Below are 27,723 nucleotides of genomic sequence, written 5' to 3'. Positions count from 1 at the left end.
TTCCATGAATCTCTTTGACTGGCGCTAATCCTCTCTGCCTAGTCAAGGAAATAATAGATTTTTTTGCCAATCAAGGTTGCTCACACCCCCGATTGGCTACTCAGACGGGGGAAAATGGTCGACTGGCTCTGCGATCAGTTCGATAGCTGGCTGCCTGGTCGACTAGCTGGATCACTGGTTGTCTGGGACAATTACCGCCTCTGGAGGGCAGCCAGTACAGATGGGGCTGGCATTTCTGCTCAATCTTCTTATGGTATCCCAGCCCCAGAGCATGACAAAGCTGGCTTCTCTGATCTCACTAAGAGAAATGTCTGAGTGGATCCTCAATAGGTCATAGTGTGGCTTATATACGTATGTCAAAGCTCTGCCATAATCTGCACGTTTTCTTCCGGGCATCATAAAAGTGTTGGTTTCTGCATGCATGTTTGTTCCAAGTAGTGCGTAATGTGAGGCAAGCGATTAAGCAGAGCGGGCCAAATCCCCCGCCGATCCGGGTGTAGTTGACATGAAAGAAAGCTCTGCCCTCGAAAACAAGGGCAGCGTTCCTTATGTTAACCCGAGCAGACATGTCACTTACTGTAAAAGGCAGGAAAGAAAGAGAACATCCAAAACATGCTGGGGGAGAAATTATAGTGCTATCCTCCCTCGTGGGTTCTGTACGGTTGCCGGGGGGATATTACAAACCCGCGGCATGCACGCTCTTCTGCGGTCTCTCTTACTCTCACACTCTCTCCTCTCACTGCAGCCCTGTATCTATCTATCTGATGCAGAGCAGTGAAAATGGAACAGAGCGGCATCTCTGGCACATAGTAGCATATGTAATCTTTAGAGGCCAGAAGGCCAGAAGGTCACGCAGCGTTTGTGCTGGATTACCTCCAGGGGAAAACATAGACGACCCTCGAGGGCACAGGATCGAGTCAACAGTACTCACAGTTGTTTCCCTTCCAGCTTAACATGTAAACGAGACTGCAAATACAGTATGCAGCACATTTCCTGTGGCGGATGAAAGAAAAATTACCACATTTTCTACATTTGCTTGTCTTGGATATCGCACACTTTTGCGCAATAGGTAGTCTCTCCATCGAGGGTACCGAATATTTGAACTCACTCGACGGTGCAAAGCACAGACACATGTAATCTGCTTACCTCGCCAAACTAATTGTGGAGTGGAGGGGCTCATGACAAAATGTGATGACCCTTAACCCAGGTTCAAATGCACGCACACTTTCTACTTTCTTTCTTGCTTTAGGGCATCTAAAAGCCCAAAACTGTCTTCCTCCATTAGGCCATAAATAAGTTGATGAGCATGTGTGTGTGTGTGTGTGTGTGTGTGTGTGTGTGTGTGTGTGTGTGTGTGTGTGTGTGTGTGTGTGTGTGTGTGTGTGTGTGTGTGTGTGTGTGTGAGCGCACGCAAGTACGTGCGTGAAATAGAGAGAGAGATAGAGAGAGAGAGGCACAAGAGGAAGAGAGACATGAAAGGGGAAGAGATAAGAGAGAATGAGAAAAAGACAGAGGGAGAAGGACAGAGTGATGAAGAAAGGAAGAGTGGAGAAAAGGAGAAGACGGGTAGACAGACAGTGAGTCAAACAGACATTAGTAGAGAGATTAAAAGACAAGAGCGAGAGAAGGAGAGAGCGGGGGTGATGAAGGGAAGAAGGGAGAATGGGCGTTGACAGACAGACAAGGCGAGAAAGACATACAGTGGAAGAGATTAAAAGACAGAGAAGCAGAGACAGAGAGCGAGAATTGGAGTCGGTTTCTGACTTCTTGTTCTGTTCCTAATGAGAGGATTAGGCATGATTTTCTCCCTCCCTGCAGTTCTTGAACTAAAACCGACCATTGAGCGCCCGCTGTAATGTATCACCGGGATTCCGGCCAATCAGAGGCAGCCTGAATAATGAGTACATTAAATGCTGCTGCTGACAGGGAAAGAGCAGAGTGTAACGTTCAATTCAGGATCCTGCACTCCAACAAAAATATTCAATTATTGTTTGCAGAAGGTCTCTCACCATTTTCCTCAGACCAAGGATCTGTATATACAATCTGCCTGGCTGGGAAGAACAAAGGACAACTAATGACTTATGCTCTATTGATGGGGAGAGAGACTGATCGTGTGTGTGTGTGTGTGTGTGTGTGTGTGTGTGTGTGTGTGTGTGTGTGTGTGTGTGTGTGTGTGTGTGTGTTCTGATAGTGTGAATTGTACATACAATTGTACATAAAAGCATGTGATTGTATGTGCTTGCGTGCACATGTAGTGTCATAGATGATTGTGCATGTTTGAACGTTTACAAAACTTTACATGTATGTCAGGTGTGTAACTGTGTATGTACCTCCTGCACGTACATGCATGATTGCGTGTTTTGTGTTAGTGTATGAGCGTAAATGCATGTGTGCTGCTGTGTGTTTCCTGTGCACATGCACGCATCCATATGTCTCTATATACCTGTGTTTGTGTGTGTGTGTGTGTGTGTGTGTGTGTGTGTGTGTGTGTGTGTGTGTGTGTGTGTGTGTGTGTGTGTTTGTGTGTGTGTGTGTGTGTGTGGTGTGTGTGTGTGTGCGCGTGCGTGAGTGTGTGTGTGCCTGAGTGTGTGAGTGATTTAACTGTTCCCTGCCAGACGGCCTCTACAGAGATGGAAACTCCGCAGCCAGGAGCTTGTCAATGTGGGTTAATTCACTCAGGGAATAAGTGCTCTCTCGCTATAGCTCCATCTCCCACACGCATGCACATACACACAAACGCAAACACACATACACAAAGACACACAAAAGCATATGCCGCTTCACGAGGGCGAGAGAGGCCCTCTACGCAGATGGCCCTGCCTTGAAAATCACATCTCCGACTCCTACTCATCCGTGTAAACTCCTGTTGGCGGTGGCCGCGGGGGCTTGCGAGGTACATGAGAGAAATGAACGACGGCATCGTGGCTATTAGCATTGATTGAATTACGAATGTCAGTTTGTCACACGGGGACAAGGGAGGTGGTCTGCATCCTTCCCCTTCTTATTTCTCTAAGGACAGTAGGCCGCAGACCATGCCCCAACATTCACGTGGTGTGTGCTCGCTGAAGAACACACGTACACGAAAATGACGGCTCACACTCGCACAGTATGCCCATGTACCAGTGTCACCAAGACAAGTTTAGTTAGTGTACATTCATGCACTGTACACTAACTATATCTTTATTGTACTTGGCATTTAACCTGATCTCTTCTTCCAGAAGAGATCGGTTTGAATGCCAAGTACAATAAAGATAGTGTACATTCATCTTTACTACAGTGTACTAGCTTTATTGTACTTGGCATTTAAAGTGATTCCAGTAGAGATCAGCCAATGTTAAGCCTCCAGCAGAGAGGTGACTACTGCCTGTCACTATGGCAACCCACCTCAACGCTGTACGCTAATTTAGTCTGTAATTTCATGTTAAACTGATTTGCCCTACAGTGCAACATGTGTGTAGCTCTCATACAAAACCTGGGCTAACACTGTCTCCCTCTGACTTGGTGTGAAGGACAGAGGAGCACATTGAAGATGGAGGGAAGGGTACACAGTAAAATCATCTGTGTTAATTTAACCCATAAGGATCCATTTGGTACCATTTGTGCACTCAATGAGTTAAATTAACACTGATGATTTTACTGTGTATAGGAATAGAGCCTGGGGAGGGGTTATAATAAATAACATATGAAAGAAAGCTGCAATGCATTTCATAACAGCTTTCTTTCATATGTTATTTATTACTTGCACTACATTTGAAAAGAAAGTATTTCTATGTCCCGCCAATTTGTACTGGGCAGAGAAATAAAGCGTATCCCCAGTTCACTCGCACAAAGGGAGGAATCTTTCAAACTCACTCAGTAGGATAATTAGTGCAACTCAAATGAGCTCATCAAAAGGGAAATACTGATAAACTAAAAAGGATGTCACAGTTTCTCCTCTGCTATGGCGGATTCTAAAATGAATCCTCGCCTTGTTGAGTATTCATGCACGCCACAAAATTGACTGTGTATTCATAAGAATATGGCGATACATTATGTGTCATAAAGAAGGCTAAATATTAAATATATTGAGACATATTGCAACACTGTAAGCAAGCAAAAAAATCTATCATTCTGTGGAAAGGAATTAACTTTCTTGTAATAAAATGTAAAATATTGTGATACTAAATGTATCAATATTTTCTCACACCCCCATACTCTGCAAGAGGCTTTTTGGTTGAATCAAACCCAGAGCCATGACAAGCCCGCCAAAGGTTCTCATTTTAAACGGGGAAAAACAAACAAAAAAAGAACAATACTGGTATAGATCAGCGATTCTCAAACTTGTCCATGTCAAGGACCCCCCAAATGTATATGTATTTGGCCGCTGACCCCATTCGAAACTATTTTGTGCCTGGGACCCCCATGCAAGATTTGTGTTGTTAAAATGTTTCAAAATAATTTTGCATTGAGGGCTTTAGATCGGCTATTATCAAATAGCCCATAGGGTTAAAGCAGTTAAACTGATTGTGATGCTATATTAACTAATTTAGCTGGGGACCCCCTGGAACTCCCTCAAGGACCCTTGGGGGTCCCTAGGCCTCAATTTGAGAACCACTGTAACAAGGATCTGTTAGCTTGAAGTGATTCTCTACAAGTGAAAGCACGAGTCCTGACAGAGAGGTGAGCCATTCTAGGTTATATCAGTTTAAAACTGTCTAGCCACGGCCTTAAGACTTTTAATTGTAAGCAGGCGATTAAGGTTTCAAGTTGATTAAAATCGTTTAGAGTTACTGTTTAATCACCCTTTGTTTTCTCTACCTACTGTGAATTGTGCCTAGTATGTCTGAGAGAAAAGCATCAAGTGGCAGCATTCAGGCATTTAGGCAATTAAAATCACATCTACCTAATTGCTCAATTAACTAAAGAATATAGTACTCTGTGAATCTGTATACTATATTGTTTTATGATTAATCAAAGATCTGTTTTATGTGGAATAAGATGTTATCATCAGCATGTGTTGAAAAGGGTACTAGGTTGACCAAACAAAGGACGCACCTCCTATATTATCCCTGAGGAACACTTCAATCCACCAGAGGCAGATAAGTCACTAGCACACCCAAACACACTAGCACAGCCAATCACCCCCACCACCTTTGTCGCACAACAGTGTCGTGTGTCGAAAATAGCAGACCTACAAGCCCACAACGCGTCGCGGATGCAACACGTTGTGGGCTTGTAGGTCTGCTTTTTTTCCGACAAGAGCATAAATTAGGCTTAATACTGCCTCCCCTACAGGCAAAACAAGTGAACATTATGACCAAAGGATCATGATCACTTTGAACCTCTGGAACAGCTGGGAAAATGTGGGTGGTAAGTGAACAAGAAGAGGGAGAGGCATTCCCCTGCCTCAGCAGCTACAGTTGAGCTTGAGTTGAGTGTGTGCGTGCCTGTGTGTAAAAAAATCCTCCATCCACCTGCAACAATTCCCCCTGACCACTGCTGTAAATATGAACACATTCTTCTTTGGCAACGGTGATCGCAGCTGAAGCACAGACCAGGGACTGGGGTTGGGTCTGGCTGCTGCAGGAGAAAAGGAATGGAGCCATGACTGAGTAAGGGAGGAATGGAGCTAGAGCTGCCCGAGAGGAATGGGGCTGGGACTATGGAAGAGAGGGATGTGGTCAGGCCACGGGCTGAAGCTAAGAGGAGCTGGGGAACACAGCAAAGTATGTTCTTTGTAATAAATCACTGGATATGTGTGTGTGCACACGTGTTGCCAGTAATGTGTGATAATTTCACTTGCAATGAAGTTTCCAATGCGGCTTCATTGGATTGAATAAGAATTTCCATAACAAAGTGAGCAAAAGAATGAGGCAGGCAGGCGGCTCATCCCAGTTAATTGCAGATAACGTGAAGGAAATTTGTTGTTGAATTAGAAAAGTAGAAAAGTAGCAAGTTGGGAAGAAAGGATTTTCTAAAACCACTGGTAGAGTTTTGTTCCTCTTGTTTTAAGACTTAAACACTACATAAAATAAGTAAATTACCTGTTTAACTCCTTGCATTTTGCAGCTGAGAAGGGCAGCTTTCTGGCAGTGAACAATGCAGAGGTATTTAGGGCAGTTAGGACAAAGGGAGACGGTTACAGCTTACACCTGTAAGCTTCAGAAAAGCCTGAACAGTCGGTAAAAAAAGGAGTAAGACAGCTATGACAGGACATTACTCAAGCCATGTTTATGTCTACAAAAATCCCCTAAATTTGCTACGTATCGGCCAGTACCTTGAGAGCTCAAATACAATGATATAACGCACTCCCCCCCCCGCCGCTGGAACAGCTACGGGGATGCCTTATGACAGCACCTTCATCGCCTCAATTAGACCCGCCGTTTCTCACCTCCTCCTCACTCCCTGTGAAACAGCCTTAACTCTTCTAAAGGCGGGCAGCTGTACGCCGCCGTGTCTCACACACGCTCAGTTAGTGAGTGAAAAAAGAAAAAACACCAACACCGCCATTCACCCAGCACATCTGGAGCAGCCTGCCTGACACAGCCTTCTCGGCACACATGTTTCCTTATAGCCGTGTCTGCCTTGACAACCCAACAGAAAGCCCTCCCTTAAATGGTCCGGTGCCGTTGTAGTCGTACTGTAAGTCGACAGTTACGGCGTTCTGCAGGAAATGCTGCATTTCCATATCACCCCAGTGCCATTAGTGTTTCTGACATGACAGGTGGTGTATTGAGGGAGAATAAAGTGAGGGAAAAGTGGTTGCGCGGCTGGTATTATGATTATTAGCCCTCTTTTTTCCACTGACACAGACTCGGGACGAAGGAGGGACTCGGGACGAAGGAGGGAAAGATTGCAGCAAACATGGAGTTTTGAAGTGCCGAGGCTTGTGCTGTTGAGAAGTGCCCTCCAGCTAGTCGACATAAGTGGCAGGACACAATGGATAAGACCTTAACACACTTCTATTGTCAGATGAAGGATTAGATGTTGTGAATGTTTAGATCAGCTAACCACAGTTGGAAAACAAAAGCCCTTCTTTTCCTTTTAACTCAAGTGCCAACACAGCAAAATCCTAATGTTAATTTATGTGCACAAATTTATGGATACAAATGGACCTGCCTTACAGGTCCATAGTTCCAAGGGCCCAGTGCCACGTCACGAAATATGATTTCATAGACTAGTATTAGGCTTGTTTTTGTAAATAAGTAAGTAAAATGCCGACTGCTGCCAGAACATTTTGGTTCATGATACTGTGAGTCTACTCTGGTGTGATGTAGGCTCCTAAATATTGCAGGAGTTTTGCTTTCCTGCATTTGCCTAAGTCTAAAGGGTTTTTTACAACATCTGTCTCTTTCTGTGAGATGACTCAGAAAGAGATTTGTGTACGAAAGAAAGAAATAAAGAGAGAGAGTGCGCACTACAGAGAGAGAAAGTTGGAGACAGAATGACAGAGAACAGAAAGTACATGTACACATGTGACCACAAACTCAAACAACATTCGTTCTGGCTTTCTGCGACGCCAAAAATAAGCTTGCCTCCGTCAGCGTGCGCAAAGTACGGCGATAAGACAGACAAGGAGTGAAAGTGTGGCGGCAAAATGTTAGGCGAGAGGCCATCTTTGTCCGGCCCCTGTGTTCACACCTCATACTAGCTCCTAGACACTAATCCTGCTCCGGGACTCTGGTTTCCATGTTAATGCCATTATGTTGAGAAAGCCACACTGAACAACCTAACGCAGGTGTTGAGTTAGGCATGGACCAACGTGTGTGTGTGTGTGTGTGTGTGTGTGTGTGTGTGTGTGTGTGTGTGTGTGTGTGTGTGTGTGTGTGTGTGTGTGTGTGTGTGTGTGTGTGTGTGTGTGTGTGTGCAAGTGCGTGGGGGGGGCTCATGCACATGTGTACATGCTTGTGCAGTATAAGCTAGAGGTGGAGAGATGAAGAGGAAGACTGGGAGAGGGAAATGGGGAGTGTTACAGTGTGAGTGAAAGAGTGGGTCAGGGTGAGAGAGAGAGAAAGAGAGAGAGAGAGAGATTAATACAGTTTGGCTGTGCTTAAGGCTGTCTGTCAGGATGGAGACAGAAAAACACTTTTGGTCTAGATTTCCATTTCTAAAAAGTAGGACAGCTTATCGTAGGCACTAAAAGAAAAGCAATTTTGCATAACGCGCAACGACGCTGGGTCTCAGTGGGAGGCAATGTTAAGTCTCACAGTAAAAGCGAATCAAACTCCTTTCCATCTTGTTCACTGAGGTAAATCAAAGCTAAACGACAACAATGCTTTGCACTTTGAGGGAAAAAACTGTATGCTCAAGGGATTCATTCTAAAGCAAGGAATTAAATCTTTGTATTCTTCCTCTCCCTCTCTCTTTTTCTCTCCACGCATTCCTCTTAGTTGACAGCAGGGGTACACCGGGTAGAAAAGGGGGTATGCGTGCTTGCTCTTGTGTGCATGCTTGCTCATGTGTGTATGTGTGGTCCTGTACCATATGAATACAAGAGTTGTGTGACTGTGTGTGTATGTGGCTGTGCTTACTTGTGTGTTGGTGGTCCTATATGGTGTGTGTGTGTGTGTGTGTGTGTGTGTGTGTGTGTGTGTGGGGGTGTGTGTGTGTGTGGGGGTGTGTGTGTGTGTGTGTGTGTGTGTGTGTGTGTGTGTGTGCATGCGAGCAAAGCCTTTGTCTGTGTGCATTGGAATGCTGTTTGTGCGCAGGTCTGTACACTACTACTGTTTGCAAGTGTGTAGAGCGAGTGTGTTTGCATTAGGATGGTGGGGGTGGGTGGGAATTAGCTCTACCTATGCCATCGATCAGCACTACTGTGGCAGGCCCAAAGAGCCCCTCCACCCTAGCCTTTGACACACACATACACACACCCCTGCCAGAGCTTCACAGAAACGTGGATGAAGGGCTAATCCCAGACATGTTTTTTCAATCACTCCAACAGTCAGGCTTCTGACAGCAAGTCCATCAGGGGACTCATACAGTCACCACATGCAGGCAATACGCCTGCATGACTGCTTCACAGTGTCAGACAGGTCCTAAAGTAACACAAGGAAAAAGGAGTGACCATGTCATTTAGTTATTTATTCTTCCCAATAACTGATACCATTTTGACTTAGTCTATGCCATTTCAAGGGTATATAATAATACACTAATGGATAATATTGATATATTACATACTGTAAGCATGTACTTGTTTATGTATTTAATAGGGAAGTCTGTTAAACAGTGCTGCCCCCACTAATCCTTTACTACTATACTAGTGATTTAAACTGTTATTTGTTATCATAATCATTTTATTGAAAAAATTGCTTTTATTCTGCGGAAAGACATCATTTTGACCCACAGCAGTTTACACAGCAGTTGAAGTTCGCCCTCAACTTCCTGAAGTGTCAAGGACAGGTATCTTATCTTATTTTCCTGAGTTACTTTAAGACAGAACTGCATTTTTTTTCAGTACTAAAATGCAGTGGCTGCCTTGCAGGTAAATTTATGAAGGAAAAAAAACTACGTTCCCTATGTAAATACACCAGCATGGAATGGCTGTCAGAAATTTCACTGAGCATACTTTTCAATCATTCAGCAAAGTTAACTTGTTGGTAACTTGGTTTCCCCCGTTTGGATTTCACATGAAAAAGACATCTTTTGCCGAATCAACAACGGATTTCTTTGCATGCATTTTTTTGTAGGATAACCATGAACATGGTCGCAAAATACAATCCTTTTCTGTGGCCTTTAAAATTAAATAAAATTGTGTGTGCGCGCGCATATATGTATGTGTATATATATATATAATATACACATTTATAAGAGGTGTGTACGAAAAGTAACAGGACTGTGGCAGCCACTCAATGCTAATAGAGTAACCGCTTTTGTCACAGTGTTGCGCAACATCTTGCCACTATTCTGCTATAATATTGATCACTTCTCTCACTCGGTGCTTCTGTTCCACGCTGTTCTGTAATTACACTGCTATTACCCTCCGTCACGTAACTGGAGGTGGCACAAACATGGAGCAACATGGTTACCATAATCCTGACCCTAACCCTTCCAACAATACGACACAGAAACCAAGATACAGTGAGCGCGGTGTGTGAGGGCACGTTGTCGTGGTGGAGCAGCCACAACTTGTCTCTCCACAGAGCCCGTCTCCTGTGCCAAACCCTTTCATGGAGGCGATTGAGGACCTGCTGGTAGAAGTGCTGGTTGACCGTCTGACCCTGAGGAACGAATTTAAGATGGACCACTCCCTTCTGGTTGAAGAATGCAATCAGCATGACCTTGATCAATTAAAGTGTAATATTGTGAAAATGAGTTTTGTTATACACAATAACTAGGCTAATAGGTTGTTTGTATATTTATTTCCGTTTTCTCACCTACTCTGTATTTAGGCCAGGGTTTATTTGTTTGTTTGTTTTTGCATGAACACAGAATACAGTTTGGAACCTTGCCATTTTCATATAAAAAACTGTTTTGGCAGCTTTGAGCAGGATGCATCAAACACCTACAACACATGTCTCATCTCAGTCTCAGCAGAAACATGATGGCTTGAAGGGTTTTGGAAAACAAAATTGTGCTGTTTTACTGCCTCTGCTTTATTGTTTCTTAAATTGGTTATTCTGTAAAGCACTTTAGAAAGGTGATGGAACGATAGAGGTATATTAATATCCAATTCAATCCAATCCACTTTATTTATAGAGCATATTTAAAACAACAGCATTGAACCTAAGTGCTGTACACTCAGTAAACAAATATAAAATACATATTATCCTATCCTATATTAAAATCGGCTAATGGGAGGTGGGCTGCCCGAAGGGCGGGCGGACCTCTGACGTCCCGCTCACACAGCCATAACCGACCATATAAGGAATACCCAATGCAGCTCCGCCCATATATGGAGTGTGTTGTCTAACCTCAATGTGTTGTCATGGCATCAGCCACAAACAAATCAGTCAGCTCCATATATGGGCACAAAAGGGGGCATGCCCATATATGGACATAAACTGATGACATCAGCGATCTCCACATATGGACATAAAAGGGACAAGGACTGACAGATACAGAGATCTGGTTGTCCAGAGCCACAGTTCCGACCACGCTATGCCCATATATGGTCATGTGCATATATGGGATGGGACCGACCGCTTTCAACCGGCATTAAAGGGGTAGTTCACCCCCAAAATAACTTTTTTTCTATGTATTCCTCACCACCTGGAGCCTTGAATTCATAGATATTTTTTTGTTTTTGTCACATTCCTAAGCCAATAATTTGATTATAATAAATTTGTCCCCATTGATTCCGGTAGGAGACACAAATGCATTTGTGTCTCCTACCGGAATCAATGGGGCTAAATTTATTATAATCAAATAATAAAGGAAGGAATGGGACAAAAACAAAAAAATATCCATGAATTCAAGGCTCCATGGGGTGAGTAATCCATAGAAAAAAAGTTATTTTGGGGGTGAACTACCCCTTTAAACACCGGGTGGACAGACAGAAACATACATCTCCATATATGGGCATTAAAAGGGACACGGGTGGACAGACAGAAACAGACATCTCCTGATATGGGCACAAAATGGGTACAATGGGTACTCTAACAAAGCCCCCAACACTATGACTCAGATATATTGGTCGGATCAACGGCCCAAACCTCGTTATTATAAAAGAGAACAAGTGGTACCTTTATTGACAATATGCCAGCCTGCGTTACAAATGAGGAAGCTATTTGGACCATGTGAATAATAACGTTGTACACATTTAACCATATCATATGACTTATTCATTTCATTATAATGGTCTCAGCTGGATCTCTGCATTGATTTCACAGCCACAGCATGTCTCCCAGGATCCTCTATGGATTTTCCAGCTGCTCTCCTAAACGATCCATTGTGATTACTATCTGAAAAGCCTTGCCGGAGGAAGGTATGGAAAATAGTCATCACTCCGCCATCTCCTTATATACCTCGCTCCTGGTTCAGTAAGCTATAGGTCGGCTGCACTGTGATCTCAGGCATTGTTTCATTGACCCCAGTGGACCTATACTACCATTTCTTTGGCTGCTCTCGACTTGTGGTCGCATGCTTTAGGGGATACCGTTTCCAGCTGAAAAATCTTTAGTGGGAATGAAATTAGGGTAAAATAACAATGAATAGTGAGAGGGTACCAGAGGGAGACGAGATGTTATTGCATGTGAATTGCAGCTATTACAAGTGTGAGTCTTGCCAATCTGTCAATCTGCTGGATCCTCTTTCTGAGAAGTGATTATGTAAATGTAGGTGTGCGTCCTCTGGCAAAATGGAGTATTTATTGCAGGACACATTGGATGCAAAATAACAGTAATAATAGACTGCCTATTGATGCGACTCCATAAACTCCATACACACGTTCCAAGAGGTCTAATCTATGCTAAGCCTAGGTTATTGATTAGGGCTGTAAGCTGCTGTAGATTGATGAGCAAGAGGTATGAGGTCAAAGAAAAGAGAGAGAAGAGAATAAAATGGTGACAACAACCAAACACAACATTGCAATTCTGCTGTGTCCCTGTTCCTAACATGGAAATAGAAAATTCAAAGTGACTTATGATCAGCTGGGATCAGACTGAGACAAAAAAAAGGCAATTTCACATCAAAACAAGTTGGTCAAATAACAATGCAATTCACTAACCTACGGAAGGGAAACATATAGGCAATAAGATATGTAATACTTTTCAGTGATCAGAAATTTGCCCTAGGATAGCCCACATAAACCAACCCAAAGTCATTTGGCATTTCACTTTTTGGTTTCACATTTAGGCCACTTGCACTGACAAAATGAAAGAGGGGCTAATTATGCAGTAAGTAGGCTAAAAACGAGAGTTTGAATAACAGGGTGTATTTCAAGGCTTCCATTATTCAGGGCAAGTGAAGCTCCGTCAGTCATTCAGGTACCATTGATCAAAATGAGAACCTTAAAAACTGATCAAGGCAAACATCCAGGGCTAAAACAGTGGTTAAATATATATTGTGTTAGATAGCACCAAACAGCTGATGAAAGCCTTTGTAAACCCTCAAAGCCAAATCACAGTTGGGTCTATCACACTCCACCTGCCACCGCCCAGTAATCTGAAAGCCCTTGTGTGCTTACACGGGGTAAGTCGCTGTTGACAATCAGCCTCTGTGGCCGAGTACAGTTCTCAGTAATTGGACTATAGCCGATTAAACTAAGAAGAGCTACACTTATCCTTGTGTTCGATGACCCTTGCCTCTGAGATGCCTCATCTCTTTACCATTGCATTAGAACTATTAACCTTACATGTTAGCACTTTTACTGCTCTTCACCTTCCATTTCATATACCACCTCAGTAACTACATAAACTAGGGATTTCTCCCAGTCTAGGCATCACAATGATTTTGGCTTAATCAAACCACGTGTAGGCTAATTCTAAAGCCCACAGCAAGGACTGATATCGCTTTCTATGTACCTGCCCATGGTACATTTCTCCAAGCTTAGCGAGGAACAGGCACCTCTGAGGTCTGTCAAGGAGTGAAAGCTTTTGAAATTGATTTGTGCTGTATGAGTATTAATTTCTGGAAAACATATGATTAGCTCCTCCTATCTAAAGCAGACATGGTCCAGCCAAAGGCCACATCAGTTAATTATCTCACCGTAATTCCCTGTGCTATGAGCTAATGCAATTACGTGTGAATAAAAACCTCAACTCTCACACCTTAATACAACATTAAAGGTAGGGTAAGTGATATTTTTTGGTTAAAACAAAAAGTTTTTTTTTAAAAGGTTAAAATACTATATTCTGATAGTAATCATTGCTATAGAGTGTTTTTTCAGTAACAGATGTCTCCCTGTCTCTCCAGCTCTTTAATAAACAGAAAATAAATTTTTCGGTAGGTGTCAAAATCTCAGCCAATCAGGAGAAAGTACCAATTTTTAAGCTTAATTTGTATAGTTTTCAGTTCAAATTTTGCATGCTCATTTCTTAGTGTCATCACTTCCAATTTCACTTGTTTAATCTGTGTCCTGATTGAGTTCTCTGTCCTGGTTGGATAAAATTGGAAATGAAACTACAAAAAAAAAAAAAAAACTACAAAATACATTTTCTGTTTTATAAAGAGCTGGAGAGACATGGAGACTCCTTACATGGACAGGACACCCTATAGTAACGAGTACTATCAGAACATATACCCATTTTGCAATTATTTGAAACTTTGCAAATCACTTACACTACCTTTAAGTCATTCTCTCTCTTATTTGGTTTCTCTTTTTCCCTGTGTCCCTCTATCGTTCCATCTCTCTCTTTCTCTCTGCTTTTCAACATCACATCCTGTTTATCCTCTTAAATAAACAGTCCATTCAAAATACACCTTATAATGGTGTTTTCAGCCATAGCCATGGTAGCTAAGGTCTAATATTCGGTTGCTAGGGTAAAATAGGTGGTTGCTAGGGTAAAACGGTGGTTGCTAGGGTATAATAGGTGGTTGCTATGGTCTAATATGGTGTTGCTAGGGTCTGATAAGCAGTTGCTGGGCTCCACTGTAGCTAAATGACATTTCCCTATACAAATGAATGGGATTTATTTTAGCAATTAAAAGTGAAATATCTTTAAATATCTCTATAAGTCCTATTTCTTTTCAAAACTTCAAAGGATGACGATATGTCCTAAGTAGGCCAAACGTTGTTGAGTTTCAATTTAAAAGTATGAATGGGATTTTTTTCAGAAGTTAAATATCTCTAAAAGTACAAATTATTTCAAATGGTAGCCGATATGTCCGAAGTAGGCTGAACGTTGTAGAGTTGGAACAAAGTTTCAATTTAAAAGTATGAAGGGGCCAAAAAACTGGCGGAATAATAAATAAATAGTGGGAATAACATTAGTGTGATCGCTAAGGCGATCCCACAATTAATCTCACCGCAATTTCCTATGCTATGAGCTAATACAATTACGTGTGAATAAAAACCTCTTTTAGTGAGATCTGACGTTCATAGTGACAGAACACTGTAAAAAATTATAATAATAATAATAATAATAGAAGTCTCGCTAGACGAGATTGAAATCTCGAGATTTCAATCTCGTCTAGCGAGACTTAGTTTTTTAGTTTTTTTTTTGTTGCATAGTGTTCTGTCACTATGAACTAAAAAAAAAAGGGAAAAAAAGCTATTAAAATATGTGATCTAACGCAAGGCATATCCGCGCACGTTTTAAGCTGTGGCGGACCCGGGATGGAGTTATGAAATGTTTCTACTGTACCATTCATCCTAAGATATCATAACGTCATAGAAAAGGTAAGAAAAACGTAGTCCAAAATTCTCCTTTAATACAACATTAAGTCATTCTCTCTCTCTCTTATTTGGTTGTCCCCATGTCCCTCTATCGTTCCATCTCTCTCTTTCTCTCTGCTTTTCAACATCACATCCTGTTTATCCTCTTAAATAAACAGTCCATTCAAAATACACCTTATAATGGTGTTTTCAGCCATACTTACTTATCTGAAATAAAACATTCTTCCAAAGATTAAATGTATTCATTGGGTGGTGAACAGTACGAGTTCAGGTAATCCTGCATAAGATAAAACAATAAATACAATAAAAAAGGTGAATTATTGCATAATAACAAGATACTGTGTATACTATACACAATAAAAATCTGCGATAAAAATAAAACCAAAACCAGCCATGAAAGAATATCAAGTGGAGTGTCACATAAATAAGAAGATAATCTCCAAAAGGAGAGCCTGACATATCTATCCTGCCTCTGGATTTGCAGTTTCTCGTAGTATTATGGCTGCCGGAACAGGCTGGGGTCAACATCAACAAGAAGACCCTCATCTATTACAGAACACCAGATCCTGCCGGCCTCGTACGCTAATCAGATAAAACATGACTGCTTGCTGGCAGTGCCCTCAGTCAGGGCTGCTCTCCGCGTCCCGAGTGAGACAGATAGACCCGTTAGGCCCCCCGATAGGCCTGACAGCGGGATATTGGGCCCTTTTGTCTGTGCCTGTGTGCTGGCTGAGCCATGGTGAGCTGCTCTGGCTAGCCGGCCCACGAGAGCCAGAAAAGGCTGGGGAAAAGGAGGGGAAACTACAAATGTGTCCGTGTGAATGTAATAGTCAACATTGATTGTTCTTTCTTGCTTTCTACTGTATCTCTATTCTTCTTCCCTGAAAACTACAAATGATGGGAGCTTGTACGAAAAAGAATTACCCCCACTTCTTTAGATCTGTAGACCTGTGATGTGACAATAAAGTTGAAGTTGAGTTGAAGTTGATGAAACCCATGCTGATGGTACTACCGACAAAGACCAAATTCAGCCGGCGCAGCTTTGGCTGTATAGTCTAGGAAGTGGCAGTGGTCTGAAAAGCGAGGAGGGGAAGGAGGGACATCCCTGCTTTTGCTATGGACCACGTTGGACAGACAGAGGGGGCCAGAGAGAGACAGAGAGAGAGAAAGACAGTGAAAGAGACAAAAAATAAAAAGGCAGATGTCACGTGGGTCCAGAGTCGCTGATAGATGGGATGTGCAGCGTGATGCGGAGGCAGCAGCAGTTCAGGTGGAAAAAAGAGCTTCCCTTTGTGATGCAGATGACAACGCAATCAGCCCCTCTTTGTCTCGGGGCCGATGGGCTCCGCTCCCGGGGACATTGAGAGCCAGACACTAATCCGCTGGGTTTGTGTTCTCCGGGCGCGCTCATAAAGGCAGTGTCACAGTACCTGGGGTGTGTATGGATGGGGGTCTCTGAAACGAGGTCTGACCTCTCTCAGGGTACACAGCTCCACTCCCTCCTTCGCTCTCTCTTTCTCCTTCTTTCACCCTGCATCTTGAGCTCAGCAGTCGGACACACCACATTGAATATGATGAGCGCCATGTTGTGGGCACATATGACTTAAAATTCACATCACAAATGCAATGGGAGTAATGGTTGCATTTGTCACGTCATCTCAAGTTTGTGATGAACCGAGACAGAAGGTTATTTATCTGAGACTTGAGACCTGTCACCCGTGTACAAACTGGTGGTCTGCCAATCCTACAGCAATGCTGGAATTAAAGCTATTGATTGTGCAATTTTTCATCTCCATCACAGACAGGGAAGTAAAATAATCAAACTTGAAATGAATCATTGTATTCAATTTCTGCACATTTTAACCCCCCACCCCCCACATGTCTCCTGTTTCCCAAAGGGTTTGGGTGAATCAGGTAATACAGTATAAATACGACTCACAGAGAGGCCGTGCATTGCCAATTAACGTGCTAATTAAGACAGCAGGATATCAGGACATCCTTGATCTAGATTCCACTGTGAAATATCCTGTACGAGGTTACACAGAGGTGAAACAAGTTGCGTGCCTATCTAGTATCTATTTATTCCATGCTAGTTTTATATCTGTCAGCAGGAAAACCACAGCAGATATGCAAACTGTACTCCACAGAGGTGTAATAGACCTACTGGCCAGCAACTCTGATTTAATTATGCAGTTACCCTCATTGAATTAACTTCTAGCATCTGTCTGAAAACTCGAACTTGATTAGGTAATCTACATAATAGACATATTTTATAATAGAGTTTGAAAAGGGAAGAGAACTCTGTGCCATACTGTGGTGAGATATACATCCTAACTTGTGGGTGTGATCTTTATCCTTAATCTTAAATTGTTAGGATTAAGACCTAAAGATTCACTATGAAATCACTACAATAACCACAGTAATCTCCTCTCACTTTCAGACCGTACACTCTTCAGAACCACAGACTGAAGCAATTATAGCCCTTGGGTATAACAACACACCTATCCTTAAAGCACTGCTAGAAAAACAAAACTCAAGACCCATAATTCAACTGATCCTGGGTAAAGAATATATTTTTACGTAATGCATCTGTTCACCATTCATAGCACACAGTGCCTGTAGTGTTAAATTAAAAGAAAACTGGTTTGGGTGAAATTCTACACTTTGTCCGTTTAGAAGGTGATATACTTTTTGTGAACAGAGCTCATGTTGTACACTGTCGAGCGTCTTGCAAAAGTTATTCAATATGCACGACCCACCTGAGATAAACAATTAGTTTTTTAGAGATCATTGATCCCACAAATAACGTGCATTGAGAGTTGTTTGTAAAGCTATTTCAGAGAAGGCTATCATATAAAGACCTATGACAAATACTCTTCATATTTTCATTGTTTGTTTTAGCCTACATGGTGGCCAGAAAGGCGTGGTTTGCCATAAAGTATAGCCATATGCAAGGAAAGAAATATGAAAAGAATTATGTTATAAGAATTTTCTATGGCTAACAATTTACCTGACTTGTCCTGTTAGTACAGACCAGACAAAAACAAACTCTAAAACGTATTCATAAATCCAATTTTACCAAAGTCTGGTTACAATTGAGTTTGACACAAACAAACTCGGGGCAAGTTACAGTTTTATCTGTGTGGAAGTGAGAGACGATAGGAGCTTGCACATTAAGATCATAATAATAGTCTTCTCCTGCAGAGGAGCATGGATGCGCTTATGCATTTCGTCATTCCTTTTAAACCATAATAATAGCCATAATAGATGCGGTATACATTTCACCTGTTTTGAATTTCCCAACGCTGCAGGGATATACAACTGTGCATAAGCATTTACTTTGCCAGATCGCTGAAATAAAAAGGCACTGTTAAAGAAAAAGATTGTGGTTGAAACGGTGTCTGATATTATAAGAAAGAGATTTGTTTGCTATGATCCCTCTTGGAGAAAAAAAAACAGTACTTTTCTATAGGGCAATTTTGAAAATCTCGTATTCACACACACAATGCGCCTCTATTTGTAAATAAATCAAAAGGCCAATCTGGCGATTGTGCTCTTTCTGATGACTAAGTGGAGTCTGATTCATTCTTCTAGTTCTGTGGGCTCAAACAGCAAGCAAACTATTCACTGATTCCTGTAGGCTTGAAGTAAATGACTTCTCTGAAGTAAACAAACCTTTCTATATATAAAACGTAGATCCACACAGTAAAGTAACATGCTAGTGGGATATGAGTTACACACTCATTCCCCCGCTCCTAGATTTCCATTCAAACCACACATATGTTTTATATTTGATTTATCTGTATACCAAGGGTAAATATCTCTTTTGTACAGTATTTATTATCCTCTTGACATTGATTTCAGTGCTGTTGAGTCTCGTGAGACATGGATGGGAGGCCTTAATAAGGTTGTGATGCTAACTAGCATTAAAAGAAACTGCAGCCTTCAGTTGTGGGTCAGCGGTACCATGTAAAAGCTGGTTTGTTTGTTGTACTACTCTTTTTGTCAACTTTCTTCACTGATTTCACACCCAGGTCTTGACAGCATGTTTGTCAACTAATGACATTCTGCAGTCGTACACAGTAAAATCCTTGTTGTTAATAATTTAACAGAGAGTAGATGATGTACCCATTTGTGTCCATGTTTACACTCTGTGCACTTAACCCATTCCACCCGGGAACGCATCTGTGTCATTTTAGATTTTAGCTATAGCTATTATTTTATACTTTGGCTATTCAAAAATAGCAGATATACAACCTCGTAGCGCTATGAGCTTGTAGATCTGCTATTTTTGAGAAATCATGAAAATGTGTGCAAATATTTGAATATATTTTTTAATATATATTAAACAAACATTTGTAACTCAAATCTTTGCTTTTGGGGATCCCTGGAACAAAATATTTTGAGATGGGGGTCCGCGACCAAATACATATAATTTTGAGAACCACTGATATTACAGCAACATACGTTTTTCAGAAACCAGTTAGGATTTAGAAGACCTTTGTAGATGTGTTCCCAGATTGAATGGGTTAACCAAGGTTTGGGAACTACAGTATGTCTGACCAGTTCTCTCTACCAACACGGCACATGAGTACAGCAGCCAGAGTCAAACGGTGCATTTGGCTGTAACAAAAGACAGCGCTCAAACCCAGTGGCAATTATGTCATGTGGACAGTCGTTTTACATCTACCTCACTATTTTGAGCATCATCTCAGGGCCCTTGCGATGTGTTCTTGCCTTAATCTCACCCTCAAGGTAGCCATAGATGTACAGAAATGTGACACTGCTTCCACGACTAAAACAACTGGTACCGGCACTAATTGAAATTTTGCATGCAAAGTGACAATGCCTGGGCCCTGAGCGGCATGGATTAGCCTGAATAGAGACAGATTCTTTGTGAAAACCTACTGTGGCGGTTGGCGTGCAGGACCAGCTCCCTGCATCTGCTCACTGTGCAGACTGAGAAAACACTGGATTGTATATGGTCACTCATTTTACCTTTATCTATAATCCTGTTTCTGAGCCCCCCTCACTCCTCTGTCTTTTGTTACACTTTCACAAGCCATTGTCTAATGCTTCCGTGCTCCACTCACTTCTATTCCTTACACATACAATATCGGTTCAAAAACACCTTCTGAATTTACATAGCAGCGTATCTTTTACAAACTTGGCAGGGTTTTTTGGAACGTTAAAGATCATACTGCGCCTTGAACTGTTGTACTGCCTCACAGCGTGGGAGAAAATGGTGATATGCTAAAACATGCCATTCACAGACTATAAATATAGCTTATAGACTAAATGGAATAGAGACTGGGAAAAAAAGAATATAAAATAAATTAGCATGGCCAACATTTGGCACTCCTTCACTTTCAACTGATAGGGTTCTAGTGCACAAGAGGGGAGGCTGGAGGAATGCAGCACACATTGAAATGCAATCAAATCTCTGAAGCTTTTCTTTTTTTTCCCTAAGACTCCACACACTCTGATCTCATTCTATCCCACTTCAGCAGCTTCCACGATGGTTTTATGTCCCCTTACACCAACTTCAGAAGAAGAAAAAAGTTGTAAGATTAGCCAGCTGGCTGTCACAACAACAGCCTACATGTCTTGTCTGGAGGTTGTTGTGGCATTCTAGCAACATCCTACCTCACTCACTATTGCAAATGCTCACAGCATTTAAAATGGTACAAATACTGTACGAAAACCACAACATACTGTATAGCTAAAGCTGAAGAAACAGCCTGCCCCGAAAGAAAGTTTGTTCTAGTATAGTACCACAAGGCTAACTGAGAAGAAAGTAAGGGGGAAAATAATGTTTTTCAGTCATCAGAATCAGTAGATAAGATGTTGCAGTTGAGTAGTATTGCAAGCTAAGCATATAGGCGATAATTAATAGGTAGGCTAATGGTGGTATAAATCCACAGACATGTTTTAGTGGCATGCTGGACACTGCCAGGCTAATTTCACTGCCAGTTCTACTGTCATTAATTCTCCTAAAGAGCCTGTTTCTATTCACTACACCAAGAAGGCTTTGCATCAATAGCACCTCTACATTTACACTAATTATCACTAAGGGTCACTAAGGATTCAAGAAAGTAAATTAAATGCCTTTGAATGAACCACCATCATATCTACCAGTGGTGTGTTCTATCGTGCTACGCTATTTAAGTAGTATGGCGTGCAGATTTCTTTTGAAAAAAAGCATAGCGCTCTACTAACCATTTCATCCAATGACCACGCGCATGTCGTGCAGGGAATGATTATCGTATGCCCTCCGAAAAAAAAACTAGAACATACCACTGATATCTATTTGTTCAACCTGTTTGGTAGCTATAGAGAGTTGGAGAGTATGAACGTGATTATCCAAATCAAGTTAATGGATGAAAAAAATTGCAAAGGGGGGGGGATCTCACCTTCCTCTTTCCTTAGTTCCAACTATATTTTGCCACTTACTATACCTTTAATAGAGCTTCTCTACAACGCACTCATGTAGGATAACAGTATAATGAGATGGCATTGTAAGTTTGGCCCTTGTACTGCTCATCATTGATGATATGTTTGTATTGTTGGTGATCTAGGAATTGAAGCATATTCTATTGTTACACGCCATTTACATCACTCTGAATAGGAAAGTAGGCCAAATGCCTATGCTGTGAAAGTAATAAATAATGTTTAGATGTCCGGTTTAACTACATTCTCACAAGATCTATGGAATATTTCTATTAGATTTTATGAAACAGGATTCGTAATGTCACTGTCACTCTAGACCACTGGTTCTCAAAGTCCTTTAAGGGGTTCCAGGGGGTCCCCAGCAAAATGTGTTATAACATCCCAATAAGTTTAACCACTTGGAATCTATCTAATACTTCGGCTATTCAAAGATAGCTGATGTACAAGCTCACAATGCATCGCAATGCATAGGGTATCAAATAATAAAACCAATTGAAAATTGTATTATCACCACTCCAATAACACTCCTTCCCTATTGACATTAAACTTAAAGATTACACATTATTACTTGACCTTTCTTTACCAATATAGACTTGGAGCTGTGTATCGACATCCAAACGATAACGTGGTCAATGCTTTGACTAAACAAACAATAGTCAACCAAGCTTGATATAATAAACTCTCCAAAGTTATGAGGTTGTTTGTGCTACATAAAAGACTGAAGTATCGCAGAAACTATTCAAGATAAAAGCATAACGCAAATGTGCACTTTTCTAAAAACAAACACGACCACGGTAGAACTGTTATCGGTATAACCATGCCATGACATTAAAAATGACAGAACAGTCAACTGAAAGGTTCTTCAATGTTGCGTGCTGATTTTTCGGATTAGAGCTGCAGTGACCTCTTTTTCAACCCTTTATTTCTCATACGTAAGCGCCATTCCTGTAACTTGATTGGATGATGGGTCGGGAGATGGGAAGCGCAAAATGGAGGGTGGTCATGTTGGGATGGTGAAGGGCCTAGTGCGTCGCAAAAGAAGAATTCCTTCCATACAGCAGGCTGGAGACGGAGAGCACCGCAATGTGTATTTTATTTTCATTCTATAGTAGATTACTTAAGCAAGGAAGAAATAAACCTTAATACATTTTTAAACACTATTTGCCACTAGAGAAACCAACCCCCACTGTACTCATGCAACCACATTGCTCAGCGTAAAATGTGTCCAACTATTTATTTAATCGTACAGTATGAGCTGAGGTTCCCAGACACAAATACAGTGTCAGTTGAACTTCAATTAAGGTTTTCAAAGACTCACATGGAGAGGGAACAACACATATTAACTGTAGCCATCTTTACTGTACATAATCTAAGTAAGCGAGAGAGAAAAGTGTGTGAAATTCAATACACGGGTTGAAGATTCCTCTTATTTTTGGAATAGTTTTTCACAACGATTGGGTAACTTTGGTCTTGGACAATTCATCAATTATGAACTTTTATAACAATTATAATAATGATTGCAATATTTGAATAAATTGCAACACATGAATATAACAAAAATAAATAAAGCTTTTTAAGATCTCTCATGAATAATTGTATTCAAACGGAGAACATTTAAATTTTAATCTATTATATTTACAAATAATTTTGAATAACACTGCTGATAAAAATATATATATATTATATATATCTCATATCTCATCCATTTAATTTAATATGGGAAAAAATCCAATACAATCAAATATAGACTACCTACATTAAAATATGAATTTAACGAAGATAATTTACATAACTTCTATATTTGTCCATAATACTAAAGGTTTCACCATTGAATCCCTTCTGTACATTTTTTTGTAATTAAACACAAAAATTAAAATGCTAAAAATGTAAAATATATATCGGTACATCAATAATTTGTGACACTGACAAATCTAATTAAAAGAGCCTTAGCAGGGCTTCAGACAGTGCTGCTAGTCAATCTTAAGTCTAGCCTACTTGTTAATAATTGAGATGCAGGCATCCAAACTCTACAAAGTGTAGGCTACTTTTATGTAAAGCCCAAAGAAACAATTTCTTTATCAACCCTAACAGGAATGGCTACATTGACTCTCTATAGGCTACTATACTGACTCTGCTGCTCCACTGGCCTATTTGGCCTGTTATTAAATTGTAGTAGCCTACAGCAATCATCACACATCTAAAACAAACATCTAAACAAGGCCTTAGCCTACTTCTGCACCGCATCTGTGTTTTTCCCCCTACACTTGGCTGCACTTGTAATTATGATGTTTGCCTTTAAACTGACCACAGGAAGACAGGTTTGTTTTCTGCAAGTGTCCTCAGAATAGATAAGAATAGACGGGCTGACCGACGCACCCCCTTCTTCTCGAGTCAATTATTGTGTCCAAACCCACTTGTGTGTCTTTAGCGACTAATAATTGCGATGGAAAAACGATCATAAATAATTCACCAAGCTGTTTGTGCACCCTTTATCAAAATATTCGCCAAGCACCTACTTATGTGCTCATATGGTGGGGTTCCCGTTGAGCACCCATTCAACCTGTTTCATTGTCCGTTTAGCCACGCTCCCCACTGCCCATCAGCTCTGCTCTGCGTCCCGACGAGCGCACAGTAACGACACAGCCTCGTTTCAACTGGATAGTGGATTGTAGCGTTGGGTAGCCCAGTGGTTCCCAAACGTTTTAGCTCAAGACCCATAAGAGAAATTAGACGTTTGCCCGGTACGGCGGTACCCAAACTAGTGATAATTGCCGATCTACAAGCTCACAACGCCACGCTTTGCGCCGGGTTGCAGCTTGTAGATCGGCTATTTTCACTACTTCTTAAACATTTGTTTTAAAAAAAAAATTAATTCATATTATTTTGAAAAATCATTACTTATTTATTTTATTCATGAAATATTCAGCTTTTTTTTATTTTATTATTTAAAATGTTCTGACATGTTCTAGTGACCCATACAAATGTGTCCGCGACCCACAAACGGGTCCCGACCCACTGTTTGGGAAACAGTGGTGTAGCCTATTTGATATTTTCACTTAAAGCCCATGTTAAGAAAGAGACAGGTCTTAAAATGTAGTGCTTTAATCACCGGTCATAGCAGGGGAGGGGGAAACCCCACACAGATCCAACCAACCCGTTTACGATCACTTTTTGGGGGCTACGGTTCGTAACAATCGGCCCATCATCATCATTCCAGACACAATGTTAAAGCTACTGAGACGTAAACACGTGCGATTTATCGGCCAAGCATGATGATGCCCTTCATCATGCCAACCAGCATCACCCGGTCCCTACCTGTGGGGATGCGGGAACATGTTTTGTCCATTCCGCGACAATCCTCCTGAGATTTTTTTTGATTGTGTGTGTGTGTGTGTGTGTGTGTGTGACTCGGTTACAAATCACAGCAGCAGAGTATACCTGCTGCTGTGATGGTGAGCAACACAACGGTCACTATAACAGAAATCCGATGCATTTTCTTTGTCCGGTACTCTCTGTAATAAAACCACTGGGCAAAGCACTGACGCGCTTCGCTCGGAAACTCAAGCCGGCGAGATGTGGTGGTGATGTGGTGGGGAGTGAAACACTATCTTACCTTCAACAGCAATTACGGTGGGTATTATCCATAATATCCATAGAATATCCATTATTGGTTTCTTTGGACGAAAAGATTAAAAAGCCCAGACATTCAAATAATAAAATACGTCCCGAAAAAAGCCATTGACGGGGAACGCCGAGCTGGGGTGACGAGCGGACCTTCACCTTCAATGGAGCGCTGCTCTCCCAGATACCATGCAGAAACTACTCACATCTGAAGCAAGTTTGGACGAGACCAAAAACCGCAGACAGAGGGGAGTGTTGTGCAATACTGAAAATACTCGTGGCGGAGCGCCGCGCTGCCAAAACAGCTACACGTCGTGCTCACACACAAATAAATATTTGTTTACGTGAATACATTTTTAACCCTATTCTACGTGTTTGAATAGCCAGCGGTTTCTCATGAGCGCGGTCCTGGACCCCCTCAAAATCATCTTCAATTTACCCTGCTGTCAATCACCGAGGGAAAGACTCCCAAACAATCTGCCGAAATTAAGTGTCTCTTGACAATGTGGGGTCGATGCTTTAGTATATACAGCACTATTCTGTAAGCCACTGTCGGGTGGCAACGTGGACATTTATTAGTTTATTTTAGGCCCTCGTTTTAAGTTGCTCTATACAGTCTAGTCTATTGTATATACTCTGTATGGACCACAAACTGCGTCTGGCGCTCTAACAGGTGACAAGAAGCAGGGAGGGAGGTCAACTGAAGTAAGTTGTACTACTTTTGCTTAAAAACGGTCTTAACCACTTCAACCCGATATGGAGAGGCCCTCAGGGATCAATACTAGTGTGTGTTCAGCAGTGCACCACATTGTGAGCTTGTCGATCTGCTATTTTCAGCGAAAGCTTTCCCCACAATATGGATGCTGGGATTTAAGTGGTTAAGTTAACACTATGCCTCCACTATGTTGTTTGGTGTTGTCTTTTGAGTATGTATTGAGAAGGCTGAATCTTAGTATAGCTAATCTAAGCAATAAACTGTCCAAATATTGCTTAATATTATAATTATTTAAGCTTATTTTGCTAATATAGCCAACTATTTCCATGTCTAATGCTGGCTGTTTCAATGTTCAAATCATATTAAGCTATTGCAGCCTATTCTATTTTAATCATCCATGCCTGGTACACATTTATATTTCATATAAATTACCTTATTGACCATTTCATATATTCATAGTAGAATTGAAAGAAGCCTATTCCCAAACTGCCAAGTATATAAGTAGAAAAACTAATAAGTAGGTAGCTAAAAACACATGCACTTAAACAGATGCTAAGCCATGATGGTAAAAAGGAAAATAAATAAATAAAATAGAGCGGAGTGCAAAACAGCTTGCATGTTTCTTTACATTTCACATTATTTATGACAAATTTAAAAAAAATCTTAGTTTGAAATAAAAATGACTGGTACACTACTAGAGCAACCCATAAAGAGAGACATGAGACCTATAGACTGGGTTTCCCATGGTATCCCTCAGCCTTGTCTAGACTACAGGCTATTAAGACTAACTTGAGAGCCAAGAGGCAGATTTTGGGAACTGCCCATGGATATGGTTATATTATAGCTCAAAAGTCCTTCGTATAAAATAGTGCAGACCAATATTAAAGTCTCTCAAGAAATTATGACAAAGAAATGCATGCTAAGGAATAAACGACAGTATTACTAGTTTGTATTTTCTCCTAACAATAATATACTGTGTGGACTTTGCGTACACTTGTGTAATAAGTTGAACCGTGTCACTGAGTCTGAGAATGACAAGTTGCCTAAATTTACAGTATACATATTTTTGGTTTATTATGTTAAATAACATTCAGTAGGGCCAGGTCATTTTATAACATGAAAAACCCTTGACAACATGAGTTATGAGTCATCAATCAGTAACAGTTGAATTATATATATATTTTTTCTTTTCTCATTTAAGATGGACAGTGAAGTTCACAATAGAGAAATGAAAGTGTCTAAAGCAAATAAGCTCATTGTTATTTAAATTATATTAAATTTAAAAGTCACCTGACTAAGTAGCCAAGGGTTTTCAGTAGCCTTTTTATTTCCTCCAGTATTTAAATGTGTCCTATACCATCATACATTAACATCATACTGTACGCCTGTTTATTAGCTGAATATCTTTATATAGCTTAGCTGCACAACATGTAAATTAATTGTCTCAAATTATTAAAATGTATCTACCTCTGCTTTAAGTTGCTTTGCAATTGGCAAAGGAGTCTGGCAGTTTCCCAAAATACAAAAAATTATAATAATACCTATAATCATAACAAATTACATTTTCATGCGTTTCACAATATTTTTTACAGGAATAGTGTTTTCTTAGCAGTTGTCAATGTTGGTTGGCAGAAAAAGTGACATCTGAATTCATATGGCACCTCACGCCAAGCCACAAACAGAA

At 41.0% G+C, this 27,723-nt stretch overlaps 1 protein-coding gene across 2 annotated transcripts in view; it reads right to left on the bottom strand.

Annotated features, from left to right (window-relative positions):
* Positions 1-25,470, bottom strand: part of ephb2b (eph receptor B2b) — a 171,046-nt gene extending 145,576 nt beyond the window's left edge. For both annotated transcript variants that reach the window (XM_080424114.1, XM_080424115.1), the window contains exon 1: positions 25,317-25,470. In XM_080424114.1, the coding sequence (XP_080280240.1) occupies positions 25,317-25,368 (52 nt within the window). In that variant the 5' untranslated portion in view covers positions 25,369-25,470. The remainder of the gene's footprint in view (positions 1-25,316) is intronic.
* Between the last annotated feature and the right edge of the window lie 2,253 nt (positions 25,471-27,723).

Source organism: Gymnoscopelus braueri (genome assembly GCF_963280865.1).
Source record: "Gymnoscopelus braueri genome assembly, chromosome: 3".
NCBI lineage: Eukaryota > Metazoa > Chordata > Actinopteri > Myctophiformes > Myctophidae > Gymnoscopelus > Gymnoscopelus braueri.
Note: the sequence above shows the minus strand (reverse complement) of the source record. Positions and strands in the feature narration are given on the sequence as shown.